The sequence below is a fragment of the Mesoplodon mirus genome (genome assembly GCF_964341445.2).
Source record: "Mesoplodon mirus genome assembly, chromosome: 12".
In the NCBI taxonomy this organism is placed as follows: domain Eukaryota; kingdom Metazoa; phylum Chordata; class Mammalia; order Artiodactyla; family Ziphiidae; genus Mesoplodon; species Mesoplodon mirus.
Window position 1 is genome coordinate 27568697 of NC_138988.1, and position 16546 is coordinate 27585242.

Here is a 16546-nt window from a genome sequence, read left to right on the forward strand (position 1 = left end):
CCCCTGTCCCCTGGAAGGCTTCTTATAGAGCAGCAGAGGATGCAACTGGGTCAGGGGGCTCCACAAAATCTCCTGGGGATAGAGTAGGGGGAGGGGGGGGAAAGTGGGCTGGCTGGAGGTCTTCAGGACACAGAACCCTCAGGAGGAGTGAGGAATGGCAGGCTCTGGAGGGAGAGAGTGTGGCAGGGTAGCCAGCAGGGAAGAGCGGAGACTTGCGTATAGGTCTTTACCAGGCCCATATCTTCACCATGGAGTAGTCAGCACAGCACGTGGGGCAGTGAGGAGAAGCGGCATCGCTAAGGACTCAGACCACAGGGGTGGCAGTCCCCACTCGGCCACCTGAGCAGGGTGGCCCCGACAAGTAACTCTTCAGAGCCCCAGTTCCCTCATCTTCTAATGGGGTAATAAATTTCACGCACTAAGCATTTTACACCTATTACCTTATTTACTCTTCACAGCCCCGCAACAAGGAACGATCACTAGACCCATTTTCTAGATGAGTCAGTTGAGGCTCAGAGGGCTTTGGGAAGTAACTCAAGGTCACAGAGCCAGGAAGAGGTAGAACTGCAGTGAGAGCTCACAACTCCCTGAACCAAGGTCTGTCTTAGTAGCTAATTCTATAAAAAAAAAGTAAAGTCAAAGACATGATTCACAAGTAGGTGAATTCTATAAATACTTGTAGTTTCCCAAGATAGTTCTCAACTTCTAGACCTACATAAAACTGTGCTTCCCCCAAGCTTCTGGCACTCAGAAGTACAGAAGATACCAGAGGGACTGAAGTGCTTTATAACAAAACATAGCCTCTCAGGATCTAAAATATATCTCTAACGAGCACACTCCCACATTTGGGGCCAAGTACAAAAATTAGACTTAGTAACAGTCTAACAGTCCACTTGGCTATGGCATCATTTCTGGAAAGGACTTAGAAATTGGAAGAGCATTTATCTTTGTGCCATCCAGGAGGTAATGCTGGCTTTTAAAAGTGTTACAGTCAAAACCACATTATATTTATAATGAACTGGGCATAAAAGTTAGGCATTTAATTGATGTTCAAGGTCTCCCTCTTAAGATTAGATCTTTGAATTGAAAGCTTGTGCAGAGGGGTTTCTCTTTCAGTTTTTACCCCTGGAGTGTTGAAAATGTGATTCAAAATTGAAGACTTCAATAAGTAAAAAGAGATCATAGAAAGAATAATTACATTACCAGAGTCAGCACTTACTGCCTTTCTCTAAAAGGCCAAAATTGCACCGTTGACCTTAAAAGAAGATGGATCATAGAATTTCTCATTAATCTTCCATAATTCTTATACTATACCATCTTAGGATAGGTATACATCTCATAGGTATCCCTGATTATAGTGGGTGGATATCTACAATTTCATCTAATAATCTGATTTACCCACAACCAATGGAGACAAATAATTCCATGTAAAAATTCTAATGTAAATTCAATAAATGGGTTCATTGAAAGTGATAAAATATTAATTAGTGAATTATCCTAATTGGCCATTTAATATTTAAGTATTAATTACCATATCAAGCAGAGTTTTCTTAGATAAGCCTTACAAAAGTATTATCAAGGGCTCATGTGTGGTGATTAAAATTACATAATCCCGACTTCTAAAGGTTTATTATAAATCTTTCCAGGACAATAATTTTTTCAAGTATTCAAGCTATCTAGAACTTTTACTTACTTTCTTTTTTTTTTTTTTTTTTTCCTTGCGGTACGCGGGCCTCTCACTGTTGTGGCCTCTCCCGTTGCGGAGCACAGGCTCCGGACGCGCAGGCTCAGTGGCCATGGCTCACGGGCCCAGCTGCCCCGCGGCACATGGGATCCTCCCAGACCGGGGCATGAACCCGCGTCCCCTGCATCGGCAGGCGGACTCCCAACCACTGCGCCACCAGGGAAGCCCTACTTATTTTCTGAAATCTTAGCCTGCTTATGGAAAACCACATGATGTAACCCCACTTACTTGTTCTTCCCTTCCTAGTCGTCTTCTTTAACTCTTCTATAAATTTAGGTTTCTACAAGATATTTTTCACTTATAAGGCTAAATGCATGCATAAACTGTTGTTTTTAAAGCTCTCCAACATGCAAACATCTGAAATTTCAGAAAGAAAATGGATGCAACAGACATACAGACACATAAACACAGAACACACCCCCACCCTAGAAACAAAAAACATCCCCCCCAATGGCAAAATCAAGCAAAGCAAGCACGCACAGGACATACATTTCATTGCTACCAGCTACCTGCAAGCTGCATTGGTATTGGCAAGTCATACTTTTGGGAGCTGGGGTAGAACAGGTGAGTTTCAGCACCGTGCTGTCTAGAGGGCTTTAATCCCCATGGCAACAGAACAAAAATCCGGCAAGCCAGTCCCGCCAAAGAGACACCCCCCCCTTAAGCTTGACTGCCCCTCACCTGCTCCCCTTCTCTCCTCTCTCCCCAGACGAAGGCACTTCATGGAAACGTCTGGGAAAGCCCTTGGACTTTATTTTGTTACACCCTCTAAATGGACAAAAAACAAAAGAGAACAGGTATAGCAGACAATACTTTCAAATGGACACCAAGAGTTCCACCGATTCCCCCCTCCCACCTATCACAGACAAACCCCACCATCAGGCCTCACTGGGGGGATGTTCCATAGGGAAAGGTTACACACAATGCTATCTGGGCTTGTTAAGGTCTTTTATGCTGAGATAAGAAATGGGAAATGGGAACTTTGCTCTTAAAAAGCTGTCTTTAGGTATTAGAAACCTCTGTCACCCCTGGTGTTAATGGAAGGTAAAGAGATCACCAACTTTGGCTGCATGAACACAGCCTGAAGGGGGCTAGCGCTCCACAGCTAGCTGGGAGGGAGTCCGGGAAAAAGTCTGGAGCTGCCGAAGAGGTAAGAGACCATTGTTTCGGGGTGAGTGAGGAGAGGGGATTCAGAGCACCGCCTAAACGAGCTCCAGAGACGGGCGCGAGCCGCGGCTATCAGCGCGGACCCGAGACGGGCATGAGACGCTAAGGCTGCTGCTGCAGCCACCAAGAAGCCTGCGTGCGAGCACAGGTCACTATCCACACCTCCCCTCCCGGGAACTTGTGCAGCCCGCCACTGCCAGAGTCCCATGATTCAGGGACAACTTCCCCGGGAGAACGCACAGTGCACCTCACGCACTGGTGCAATGTCACGCCGGCCTCTGCCACCGCAGGCTCGTCCCGCATCCGCACCCCTCCCTCCCCCCGGCCTGAGTGAGCCAGAGCCCCCGAATCAGCTGCTCCTTTAACTCCGTCCTGCCTGAGCGAAGAACAGATGCCCTCAGGCGACCTACACGCAGAGGCGGGGCCAAATCCAAAGCTGAACCCCGGGAGCTGTGCGAACAAAGAAGAGAAAGGGAAATCTCTCCCGGCAGCCTCAGGAGCAGCGGATTAAACCTCCACAATCAACTTGATGTACCCTGCATCTGTGGAACACCTGAATAGACAACGAATTATCCCAAATTGAAGAGGTGGACTTTGTGTGATTTTCTCTATATGGTTTTGCTTTTTACTATTTGTCCTAGGGTTCTGTCTGTCCTTTTTTTTTTTTTTTTAGTGTAGTTTTTTAGCACTTGTTATCACTGGTGGATTTGTTTTTTGTTTGGTTGCTCTCTTCTTTCTTTCTTTTTTATTACTTTTTAATTTTTTCTTTATTTTTAATAATTTTTTATTTTAATAACTTTATTTTTCTCTTTCTTTCTTTTTTTCTCCCTTTTCTTCTGAGCCATGTGGCTGACAGAGTCTTGGTGCTCTGGCCGGGTGTCAGGCCTGTGTCTCTGAGGGTGGAGAGCTGAGTTCAGGACATTGGTCCACCAGAGACATCCTGGATCCACATAATATCAAACGGCAAAAGCTCTTCCAGAGATCTCCATCTCAACGCTAAGACCCAGCTCCACTCAATGACCAGCAAGCTACAGTGCTGGACACCCTACGCAAAACAACTAGCAAGACAGGAACACAACCCCACCCATTAGCAGAGAGGCTGCCTAAAGTCATAATAAGGTCACAGATACCCCAAAACACACCGCCAGACGTGGTCCTGCCCACCACAAAGACAAGATCCAGCCTCATCCACCAGAACACAGGCACCAGTCCCCTCCACCAGGAAGCCTACACAACCCACTGAACCAACCTTAGCCACTGGGGGCAGACACCAAAAACAACGGGAACTACCAACCTGCATCCTGTGAAAAGGAGACCCCAAACACAGTAAGTTAAGCAAAATGAGAAGACATAGAAACACAAAGCAGATGAAGGAGCAAGAAAAAAACCCACCAGACCAAACAAATGAAGAGGAAATAGGCAGTCTACCTGAAAAAGAATTCAGAGTAATGATAGTAAAGGTGATCCAAAATCTTGGAAATAGAATGGAGAAAATACAAGAAACATTTAACAAGGACCTAGAAGAACTAAAAAGCAAACAAGCAATGATGAACAACACAATAAATGAAATTAAAAATTCTCTGGAAGGGATCAATAGCAGAATAACTGAGGCAGAAGAATGGATAAGTGACCTGGAAGATAAAATAGTGGAAATAACTACCGCAGAGCAGAATAAAGAAAAAAGAATGAAAAGAATTGAGGACAGTCTCAGAGACCTCTGGTACAACATAAAACTCATCAACATTCAAATTATAGGGGTCCCAGAAGAAGAAGAGAAAAAGAAAGGGACTGAGAAAATATTTGAAGAGATTATAGTTGAAAACTTCCCTAACATGGGGAAGGAAATAGCCACCCAAGTCCAGGAAGCACAGAGAGTCCCATACAGTATAAATCCAAGGAGAAACGTGCCAAGACACGTATTAATCAAACTATCAAAAATTAAATACAAAGAAAAAATATTAAAAGCAGCAAGGGAAAAACAACAAATAACATACAAGGGAATCCCCATAAGGTTAACAGCTGATCTTTCATTAGAAACTCTGCAAGCCAGAAGGGAGTGGCAGGACATATTTAAAGTGATGAAAGGGAAAAAACCTACAACCAAGACTACTCTACCCAGCAAGGATCTCATTCAGATTCGATGGAGTAATTAAAACCTTTTCAGACAAGCAAAAGCTAAGAGAATTCAGCACCACCAAACCGGCTTTATAACAAATGCTAAAGGAACCTTTCTAGGCAGGAAACACAAGAGAAGGAAAAGACCTACAAAAACAAACCCAAAACAATTAAGAAAATGGTAACAGGAACATACATATCAATAACTACCTTAAATGTAAATGGATTAAATGCTCCAACCAAAAGACACAGACTGGCTGAATGGATACCAAAACAAGACCCGTATATATGCTGTCTACAAGAGACCCACTTCAGACCTAGGGACATATGCAGACCGAAAGTGAGGGGATGGAAAAAGATATTCCACGCAAATGGAAATCAAAGGAAAGTTGGAGTACCAATTCTCATATCAGACAAAATAAGACTTTAAAATAAAGACTATTAGAAGAGACAAAGAGGACACTACATAATGATCAAGAGATCAATCCAAGAAGAAGATATAGCAATTGTAAATATTTATGCACCCAACACTGGAGCACTTCAATACATAAGACAAATGCTAACAGCCATAAAAAGGGAAATCAATAGTAACACAAGGATAGTAGGGGACTTTAACACCCCACTTTCACCAATCTATAGATCATCCAAAATGAAAATAAATAAGGAAACACAAGCTTTAAATGATACATTAAACAAGATGGACTTAATTGATATTTATAGGACATTCCATCCAAAAACAACAGAATACACTTTCTTCTCAAGTGCTCATGGAACATTCTCCAGGACAGATCATATCTTGGGTCAGAAATCAAGCCTTGGTAGATTTAAGAAAATTGAAATCATATCAACTATCTTTTCTGACCACACGCTATGAGACTAGATATCAATTATAGGAAAAAATCTGTAAAAAATACAAACACATGGAGGCTAACAATACACTACTAAATAACCAAGAGATCACTGAAGAAATCAAAGAGGAAATCAAAAAATACCTAGAAACAAATGACAATGAAAACACGATGACCCAAAACCTACGGGATGCAGCAAAAGCAGTATTAAGAGGGAAGTTTATAGCAATATAATCCTACCTCAAGAAACAAGAAACATCTCACATAAACAAGCTAACCTGACACCTAAAGCAATTCGAGATAGAAGAACAAAAAAACCCCAAAGTTAGCAAAAGGAAAGAAATCATAAAGATCAGATCAGAAATAAATGAAAAAGAAATGAAGGAAACGATAGCAAAGATCAACAAAGCTACAAGCTGGTTCTTTGAGAAGATAAACAAAATTGATAAACCATTAGCCAGACTCATCAAGAAAAAAAGGGAGAAGACTCAAATCAATAGAATTAGAAATGAAAAAGGAGAACTAACAACTGACACTGCAGAAATACAAAGGATCATGAGAGATTACTACAAGCAACTATATGCCAATAAAATGGACAGCCTGGAAGAAATGGACACATTCTTAAAAAATCACAACCTTCCGAGACTGAACCAGGAAGAAATAGAAAGTATAAACAGACCAATCACAAGCACTGAAATTGAGACTGTGATTAAAAATATTCTAACAAACAAAAGCCCAGGACCAGATGGCTTCACAGGCGAATTCTATCAAACATTTAGAGAAGAGCTAACACATATCCTTCTCAAACTCTTCCAAAGTATAGCAGACGGAGGAACACTCCCAAATTCATTCTACAAGGCTACCATCACCCTGATACCAAAACCAGACAAAGGTGTCACAAAGAAAGAAAGGCCAATATCACTGATGAACATAGATGCAAAAATCCTCAACAACATACTAGCAAACAGAATCTAACAGCACATTAAAAGGATCATACACCATGATCAAGTGGGGTTTATCCCAGGAATGCACGGATTCTTCAATATAAGCAAATCAATCAATGTGATACACCATATTAACAAATTGAAGGAGAAAAACCATATGATCATCTCAATAGATGCAGAAAAAGCTTTTGACAAAATTCAACACCCATTTATGATAAAAACTCTCCAGAAAGTAGGCATAGAGGGAACTTACCTCAACATAGTGAAGGCCATATATGACAAACTCACAGCCAACATCGTTCTCAATGGTGAAAAACTGAAAGCATTTCCTCTAAGATCAGGAACAAGACAAGGTTGTCCACTCTCCCCACTATTATTCAACATAGTTTTGGAAGTTTTAGCCACAGCAATCAGAGAAGAAAAAGAAATAAAAGGTTTCCAAATCAGAAAAGAAAAAGTAAAGCTGTCACTGTTTGCAGATGGCATGGTACTATACATAGAGAATCCTAAAGATACTACCAGAAAACTACTAGGGCTAATCAATGAATTTAGTAAAGTAGCAGGATACAAAATTAATGCACAGAAATCTCTTGCATTCCTATACACTAATGATGAAAAATCTGAAAGAGAAATTAAGGAAACACTCCCATTTACCACTGCAACAACAAAAAAATATACCTAGGAATAAACCTACCTAAGGAGACAAAAGACTTGTATGCAGAAAACTATAAGACACTGATGAAAGACATTAAAGATGATACAAACATATGGAGAGATATACCATGTTCTTGGATTGGAAGAATCAATAATGTGAAAATGAGTATACTACCCAAAGCAATCTACAGATTCAATGCAATCCCTTTCAAACTACCAATGGCATTTTTCACAGAACTAGAACCAAAAATTACACAATTTGTATGGAAACACAAAAGACCCTGAAGAGCCAAAGCAATCTTGAGAAAGAAAAGCAGAGCTGGAGGAATCAGGCTCCCAGACTTCAGACTATACTACAAAGCTACAGTAATCAAGACAGTATGGTACTGGCACAAAAACAGAAATATAGATCAATGGAACAGGATAGAAAGCCCAGAGATAAACCCATGCACATATGGTCACCTTATTTTTGATAAAGGAGACAAGAGTGTATACAATGGAGAAAAGACAGTCTCTGTAATAAGTGGTGCTGGGAAAACTGGACAGCTACATGTAAAAGAATGAAATTAGAACACTCCCTAATACCATCCACAAAAATAAAGTCCAAATGGATTAAAGACCTAAATGTAAGGCCAGACACTATAAAACTCTTAGAGGAAAACACAGGCAGAACACTCTATGACATAAATCACAGCAAGATCCTTTTTGACCCACCTCCTAGAGTAATGGAAATAAAAAGAAAAATAAACGAACGGGACCTAATGAAACTGAAAAGCTTTTGCATAGCAAAGGAAACCATAAACAAGACGAAAAGACAACGCTCAGAATGGGAGAAAATATTTGCAAATTAAGCAACTGACAATGGATTAATCTCTAAAATTTACAAGCAGCTCATGCAGCTCAGTATCAAAAAAACAAAGAACCCAATCCAAAAATGGGCGGAAGACCTACATAGACATTTCTCCAAAGAAGATATACAGATTGCCAACAAACACATGAAAGGATGCTCAACATCACTAATCATCAGAGAAATGCAAATCAAAACTACAATGAGGTATCACCTCACAGCAGTCAGAATGGCCATCATCAAAAAATCTACAAACAATAAATGCTGGAGAGGGTGTGGAGAAAAGGGAACCCTCTTGCACTGTTGCTGGGAATGTAAATTGGGACAGCCACTATGGAGAACAGTATGGAGGTTCCTTAAAAAACTACAAATAGAACTACCGTACGACCCAGCAATCCCACTACTGGGCATATACCCTGAGAAAACATAATTCAAAAAGAGTCATGTACCACAGTGTTCACTGCAGCTCTATTTACAATAGCCAGGACATGGAAGCAACCTAAGTGTCCATCAACAGATGACTGGATAAAGAAGATGTGGCACATATATACAATGGAATATTACTCAGCCATAAAAAGAAACGAAATTGAGTTATTTGTGGTGAGGTGGTTGCACCTAGAGTCTGTCATACAGAGTGAAGTAAGTCAGAAAGAGAAAAACAAATACCATATGCTAAGACATATATATGGAATCTAAAAAAAGAGAAAGGTCTGAAGAACCTAGGGGCAGGGCAGGAATAAAGACGCAGACGTAGAGAATGGACTTGAGGACATGGGGAGGGGGAAGGGTAAGCTGGGATGAAGTGAGAGAGTGGCATGGACATATATACACGACCAAATGTAAAACAGACAGCTAGTGGGAAGCAGCCGCATAGCACAGGGAGATCAGCTCAGTGCTTTGTGACCACCTAGAGGGGTGGGATAGGGAGGGTGGGAGGGAGACAAAAGAGGGAGGAGATATGGGCATATATGTATATGTATAGCTGATTCACTTTGTTATACAGCAGAAACTAACACACCATTGTAAAGCAATTATACTCCAATAAAGATGTTAAAAAATTTTTTTAAAGATATCACCAACCCAATAATAACCTCTGGTCCTTCCATTTTTGACAAGCTCCCCTGCAAACAGGATGGCTTAAAATACCCTTGGAATAAATAGAACTTGGGAGGAATCTATTCGGTACCGTTTGAACCTCCCTTCTGCCACAAATTTCTCTGAGTTTGGTGCTGTTAGACCAATCCAGGGTTTTGCCTTTTCCCCATGCGCTCCTCTCATCTCTGAACAAACACTTTCCTGATTCACAATACAGATGGTGCAATAGTACGAGGGCTCCTCAGATAAGGTGGAGGTAGCAGTTGGCAAGTTATTACCAAATATAAAGTCCGATATTTTGTTTCCCCTTAAAACTTAAATGAGCAGAGAATTGGAGACTTGGTTCCAGCATTTGAAAGATGCACTTTTGTCACACAGGAAAATGTTCATTTAATTATATTTAATCCCCAAACCGCCTGGGCTATAGCAATTCACACTGAAAGGATTCCTATTCTTTCCAAACTCCACTGATAGAACAGTAAAGACTAACTCCGATGTAGGAAGGTTCTCTTTTTTAGAAGTTCTAATGAATCCCGTGCAGAACTCTGAATTCAGGTTATGTGATTTCAAAGAACATTTGTTAACTTCTGATTCACTTGGTGGTTTTCTACTTCTAGGAATAGACATCCTCTAATTCTCAACTATTAGGTTTTTCTTCTCCCTTAATACAAGCTTTCATTTATTTTGTTAATTATTAGACTCCAAGTTGGGTAAAAGTGCTTGGCGCAGAAACCAAATTAGGGAGGAATCAAAACTTGGGAAAATGATTAAAAAGTGTTGGGGTGAGGAAGGGGAGGGGAGGGTGCTGTAATTCAGAACTTCTTGTCTCCCTCTATTGAGTACATTCTGCAACTACAACAACTGTCCTCAAAACCACGTACATACTCAGTGCGGCTACCAACATTAATCCGAGGAAATCACGAGTGTGTGGAGTGTTTTTGCAAATTTTCATAAGAACTTGAAATTTGCAGCTTCCTAAAATATTTAGACTTCCTCTCAACCCTTAGCCCTACTCTGAATTCTGCCAGACTCACTCTTTCGGGAATTTTGGAGCGGAGCCGGCTATCTCCGCAGTTTCTCCTCACACACAATCACAGGCGCTTCAAACTACCACCCTGTAAACTGACAACACTCCGCTGAGAAGCAAATGCCATAAAACTAACATCCTGAATAATCGAGGGGGCTACCTGAGCAACCCGACAGGACAGACTTGATCAGCCCTGGGAGAGAGGACACTTAATTCAGAGAAATCCAAAGAAAGGTGTTGGTTATGTAGCAGAGACTGAACATTATAAGGAGTTTCCCTTTTCCTGAAAAGCCAGCTTGGCTGAAAAATGTATCCATTCACTTCTGAACAGAGTGCGTCCTGTCTTTTAAGTATCACAGTGTTTAAATGGCAACCTTTAGTGGTGAATCTCTCCCTGCTTTTGTCTAAATGACTACGTGTTCCCTGGTTCTAAGAGCTTCAACTGGCATCTCAGGGCCAACTAGACAGCAGGGGGCCGGTTACTATAACAACGGACGGTTCTCGTGAATTCTGAAAGGCCCCTGAGTAGCCATTTGGGAAACAGTTGTTGAGCAAAAGTTGCCTAGGATCGCCCACGTGACCCAGATCTCCCTGCACAGAGCTGCCCAGAGAAAGAAAAAAATAGCTGCCCATCTTCAGGAACAGCTGGGGTCTCTAGAGGCTCCCTACCCCCATGCTTTTAGCATCTCAGAGCAAGACACCACTATGTCATCAGAAACTCAACCCTCCGAGGCAAGCAGTTTTGGCATCATGAAATGTGCATTCTTCTCCCCACTGGCTCCACATGTTGTGAAGCTTTGTCGAGCTGGATTGTAACAGTTATTCCTAATGATTAAAAAAAAAAACTTCTTGAACTATACCTACAGGTGCAGGTTCCCCAGAGAGATGAGTGACATGGGCAGTTTACCAGTTTATAAAAGAAAGAATGATGCCCAGAATACAGGTGGCCCCGTGAGTGGTCTGTTTACAGAAAAGATAAGGGTGATCACACAAAGCCACCAAAAAGTACGACTGGGAAGCTTGGCTTTTTCTAGACTTGAATTGCATGTAAACCCATCTTTTGATTCTCATGCCCTCCCTCACAAGAGATACAGAAAAGCAGCTTGGTCTGACCCAGTGCCTCTGTCCATGCCCCAAATCCCCTCAGAAAGAATCTGAGCCTGCCCACAAAAGTGGACTTTATTTTGCATAGAAGAATGCACATTTAAGTGGAGGGCAGAGACGGGCAGACTGGCGAGCAGGGGACCACAGCTGGCTCTGTGCAGCCTTCTAGTGCCATGAGGGGATGTGAGAACAGTGATGTCGATCTCCCTGTTTATCACGAGAACCCAGACAGCTGGGGTTTTAAGCAAAATCTTCCTATTTTCAAAATCAGTTTTTTTTTGTTTTGTTTTGTTTTTTGCGGTATGCGGGCCTCTCACTGTTGTGGCCTTTCCCGTTGTGGAGCACAGGCTCTGGACGCACAGGCTCAGCGGCCATGGCTCACGGGCCCAGCCGCTCCGCGGCATGTGGGATCTTCCTGGACCGGGGCATGAACCCGTGTTCCCTGCATCGGCAGGCGGACTCTCAACCACTGCGCCACCAGGGAAGCCCAATAATTCAGATTTTTAAAAACAAGATGTCAGGACTTCCCTGGCGGTCCAGCGGTTAAGATTCTGTGCTTCCACTACAGGGGGCATGGGTTCGATTCCTGGAAGGGGAACTAAGATCCTGTGTGCTGCATGGCACAGCCAAAAAAGGAAGGAAGGAAGGAAAGAAGGAAGGAAGGGAGGGAGGGAGGACATGTTTTAAAAAAACCCCAAAAACAAGAAGTCAGCTACATAAACCAGATGTGGAGGCCGCCAGTTCTTGACCTCTACCTTTGTTTACCTGCTCATCTCCTCCATTAACCTACAGGCTCCTTGAGACAGGAGTTCCGTCTCCTCACAGCATCTCCAGCGCCCGACATAAACTAGACGCTTGAGAAATGTCTTTGAATGAACAAATGAAGGAAGGAATACACAAGCCAGCTGTAAAGGGTCTTAGGTCAACAAAACAAAACAAAGCCCTAGGTGTGAATATAGCTGACTCCTGAACAACGTGGGGGTTAGGGTGTCGACCTTTGCACAGTCGAAAATCTGCATATAATGTAGTTGGCCCTCCGTATCCACAGTTCCTCCACATCTGTGATTCCATGGATTCCACCAAACACAGATCGTATAGTACTGTAGTGTTGACTACTGAAAAAAAATCCGAGTATAAGTCAACCCCTGAAGTTCAAAGATGCGTTGTTCAAAGGTCAACTGTACTTCCCAAACATACTAGCTTGTGATCCTGGGCAAGTCCATTCCCCTTCTGGACACTGTCTTCTCCCTTGGAAGAAGGTGATGCAGTCCCCGCCACCTTGGCCACCACCCATGGCTGCTATGAGGATTAAGTCATGTCATGTTTGCTTCATGTTAATTCACCATTATTGACTGTTGTGATTGACAATGTTTCCCCCTTGCTATCTGTCCACAGGCACGTGCATGGGGGACGGGGAATCACTGCTATTACACCATCTCCTTTGTGACTTTCCTGGGGTGGAGGGGGGGAGGGCAAACATCTAAACCAAATCCAGTCATCAGAGAGCACGCATGGAAGCGCCCGCTGCTAGAGCAGATGGGTGCAGAGCGTGTGCCCGGCTCACAGCAGCTCTGAGTGTCATGGCTGCTACTGTGGAATCCAGGAGGGATGCGAGCTCCGCTGGGCACACGTGGTCTGCCATTCCTCCATCAAGAAGGGTGGTAGCGCGTGCCCACACTTGACCTGACGTGCATCTGTTTGTCTACCAGAGGCTCCGTTATGCCAACTCAAAACCCACACACATTTGTGGTTTGTGTCCCTTCCTATTTACTATGCTGTCTCCTCCGAACATCCAGGGAAGAGAAAAATTGCAATGTCAACACAATGCACTTGCTTTCATGAACAGCCTTCTTAATGAGGAGGCACCGGCGGAGGGCAAAATTTCTGAACATCTAAAGATGACAGTAAAAGAGAGACCTTCTTCTATCTGCCTATGAAGCTAAATTGGTGTTGACTGATTTACCACGGAATTTACAGACGGCTCAGTCATGGGCTGAAAAGGGATGTGAATTTCTCAGATCAGAAAGTGAAATCCTTCTAATACCAAACTACAACAAACCCGGGTTAGATGTTACAATTCCCACTTTGAGTTTGCATTTTCTGTTCCAGAGTCTATGTAGTTAGTTCAGCCCTATCTGAGTCTGAGAAGAAAAGCTGTTTTATACTTCTGGAAAGTTCTTTCCCAAGCTAGAATTACGGTCAATAAGATGCTCAGGGCTTCCCTGGTGGTGCAGTGGTTGAGAGTCCGCCTGCTGATGCAGGGGACACAGGTTCGTGTCCCGGTCTGGGAAGATCCCACATGCCGTGGAGCGGCTGGGCCCGTGAGCCATGGCCGCTGAGCCTGCATGTCCGGAGCCTGTGCTCTGCAACGGGGGAGGCCACAACAGTGAGAGGCCCGCATACCGCAGGAAAAAAAAAAAAAAAAGATGCTCAATTTGTCATCAAGGTACGATAGCACTGATTAGCTGGAACTAAGAACAGAACAGATACGTGATATTATTCAACATCAAAATCTATTTGGCTTCTAAAACACTTGCAAATACATATAGTTGGTCCTCAAGTTTTCTCCTTTGTGTTTTTGGCAAATCCAAAACATAGGATCTTTTCAACACGCAAACATGTGCTATAAAAACAGGCTGTGGAAGGAAGTAAATGCCTCCAGACAAGCTATTCCTCGTCTAGGCAAAACAATGTAATGATTAACACAGTGGGCAATGAAGTCAGAGTGGCTGGGTTCAAATCCAGGATCCACCAAAGATTAACACTGTGACATGATTTTACCAAGCCTCAGTTTTCTGATCTGCAAAATGGATGTAATAATTCCAAAGATTCGAATGTTCATCCGCTTAGCACATGTGTATTATGGTGAATACTCAAGAAAAGATTCTTGGCTGTTTAGGCCTTAAGATATATGAAGCCATGTCAGGGTAAGACTTTCTTTGCTCATCAGAGAGAGAAGAGCTACCTTCAAAGCAATTTTCATCAAGATTACAGAAAAGAAAAGAATTAAAAATATCTTCACAATACTGACAATTCGAAGTGGACGCTCATGTCTTGCTCACAGTTGCTAAGGTATTCTATGGAACAAGTTAATAAATAAACAAATTGCATGCCCCAGCATACGGACTGGACACCCTGTATATAGCTCTTTCCCGAGCATCAACCTCAAATTATGCAAATCGCAAAGAAACCTTCTCCAAAATGTCCTCTTCTTTCTGAGTGGCAGCAGCTGTGCTGCTCCAAGTCTTTTTCAGGAACGTCAGCACATTAATGCCACATAACAGCTTGTCTTGGTAAGACGGGGGGCTGGAGCTCTTGGAACGTCCTTTCTGACTGTAGTCATTCAAAAGGTGCGTTTTGTTACCATCTTGAGGAACAGGGCCAAAATGGCACACTTCAAAAAGTACTGAATTGATTTCTTCTCCCTCATTTCAATTGAAACGATTACAGCCCTGCACCATCGCATGTTGATACGGGTTACACTATTTAAAAGGCACACACAGGGCACCATTTATAAAAGGAGGCAAGTGGTAAGTGCTCATTGATTTTTCCTTGATTTTGTCTTTATTAGCTGTCCCACCGCCCTGACCCTGGTGCCAAAACGCTCTGCATGCTTCTTCCTAGCTTTACAGCACCTTTGCATTGTTACAGATTTTACTACATCTCTTCAAGGCAGACCTTTGCAAGGAGACTCGGAGAGAAAACTACCTGTAACATCTCAGCCAATCGTATTTCAAAATAAACTTCTCCCACAAACTCATGTTGCTACCTGTAAAAATGCTGCTCAAATAGCTCTCAATGGACCTCTGTATATCTTCCAGTTGACCAAAAATATACGAGGTCTCTACCTATATTTTTTAGTTTGGGCCAAATGTGATGTAACAAGACTAACAATTGGCCTCCAAAGGGGTCCCTTTCAGGAAACATACTCTTAACCCAATGATGCCAAAGGGCCTAAGTATTTAAGGATACTTCTGGCTGTGCTCCACGAATATCAGTGCACTCCCCGACTTATCCTGTGTCCTTGGGGCTGAGGGGGCCATCTGTGGCCAATGGGGAGCAAACAGGAGTGGAGGATTACACTCCTGGGCCGTGCAGTTGAAAGCTAGGTGCCTTGTCGATTTTTCTATCAATTTTTTCTCCACCAAGGTGGGAAAGGGCTGCCCAACCCCCCTCAGACGTCACACGGTGAGGACTCAGCTTCGTGTGGTTAGGCCACTGGGTGGCGGGGGGGTATCTTCTGCAGCAGCTCCAGCAGCTGATTCCAGCACTGCCCAGGCTGACCACCCTGCCTCAGTGTTGTTTCGGAAGGGACAGGGCCGTGGGTGGGGTCACATCTTTAGTTACTCAGGGTGCGCTCCTCTGGAATTGTCTCCAAGCCCATTGAAAGCATCACCCAAACCAATCATTAGCTTTACGGTCGCCCTTCCCTTTTTTGGCCCAAAATGGTTCTGCTCGGTAGGTTCACCTCCATTTCCACTATCCTTAGCTCCCAACAGGCAACTTTCAGCTATTTCTAGGATAAGTACTTTGCACAACTGAGATCATGCAAAAGAAGGAATTCTAGAAGGAAATTCCGAAAGTTATTTTCAAGCCATGTGTTAAGCAGTGAACATATAATTGGGAAGTGTGTGCAGTCCTACGATATGATCACATGTCCGGGACAGCATCTGTTTAGATCTGTAAACCTGATTTTCTTTATTCGAGAACAATGACTTCTCCTTAGGCACTGCAGGACCCAGAATTAAATTTGTATTTTTCTCTACAGTCAGGGATCTGATATTCGCCGCCTGCCAGGCACTGGAATGAGCATTTCCTGGTGCTCAGACCTAATCCTCACATGAACTCATTGGCACATTTCTGAACTCTATTTTGCAGAGGAGGACGCTGAAGGTGATGGAGGAGTCTTGTCTAAGGTAGTGTTTCTCCCCCTTTTTTTCATAGGCACTTCCCCTAAGGGGCCTTTATAGACATTTTTTTCCTAATCACACCCTCCCAATG

General features: G+C 43.0%; 1 protein-coding gene across 4 annotated transcripts in view; it reads right to left on the reverse strand.

Annotated features, from left to right (window-relative positions):
• The window catches only part of PTPRG (protein tyrosine phosphatase receptor type G), a 747832-nt gene that overhangs the window by 69532 nt on the left and 661754 nt on the right, over positions 1 to 16546 (reverse strand). For 3 of the 4 annotated variants that reach the window (XM_082638320.1, XM_082638318.1, XM_082638317.1), the window contains exon 14: positions 2426 to 2512. The exons of the other annotated variant lie outside the window; for it this stretch is intronic. In XM_082638320.1, coding sequence (XP_082494446.1) covers positions 2426 to 2512 — 87 coding nt within the window. The remainder of the gene's footprint in view (positions 1 to 2425; positions 2513 to 16546) is intronic. 4 annotated transcript variants of the gene reach the window in all.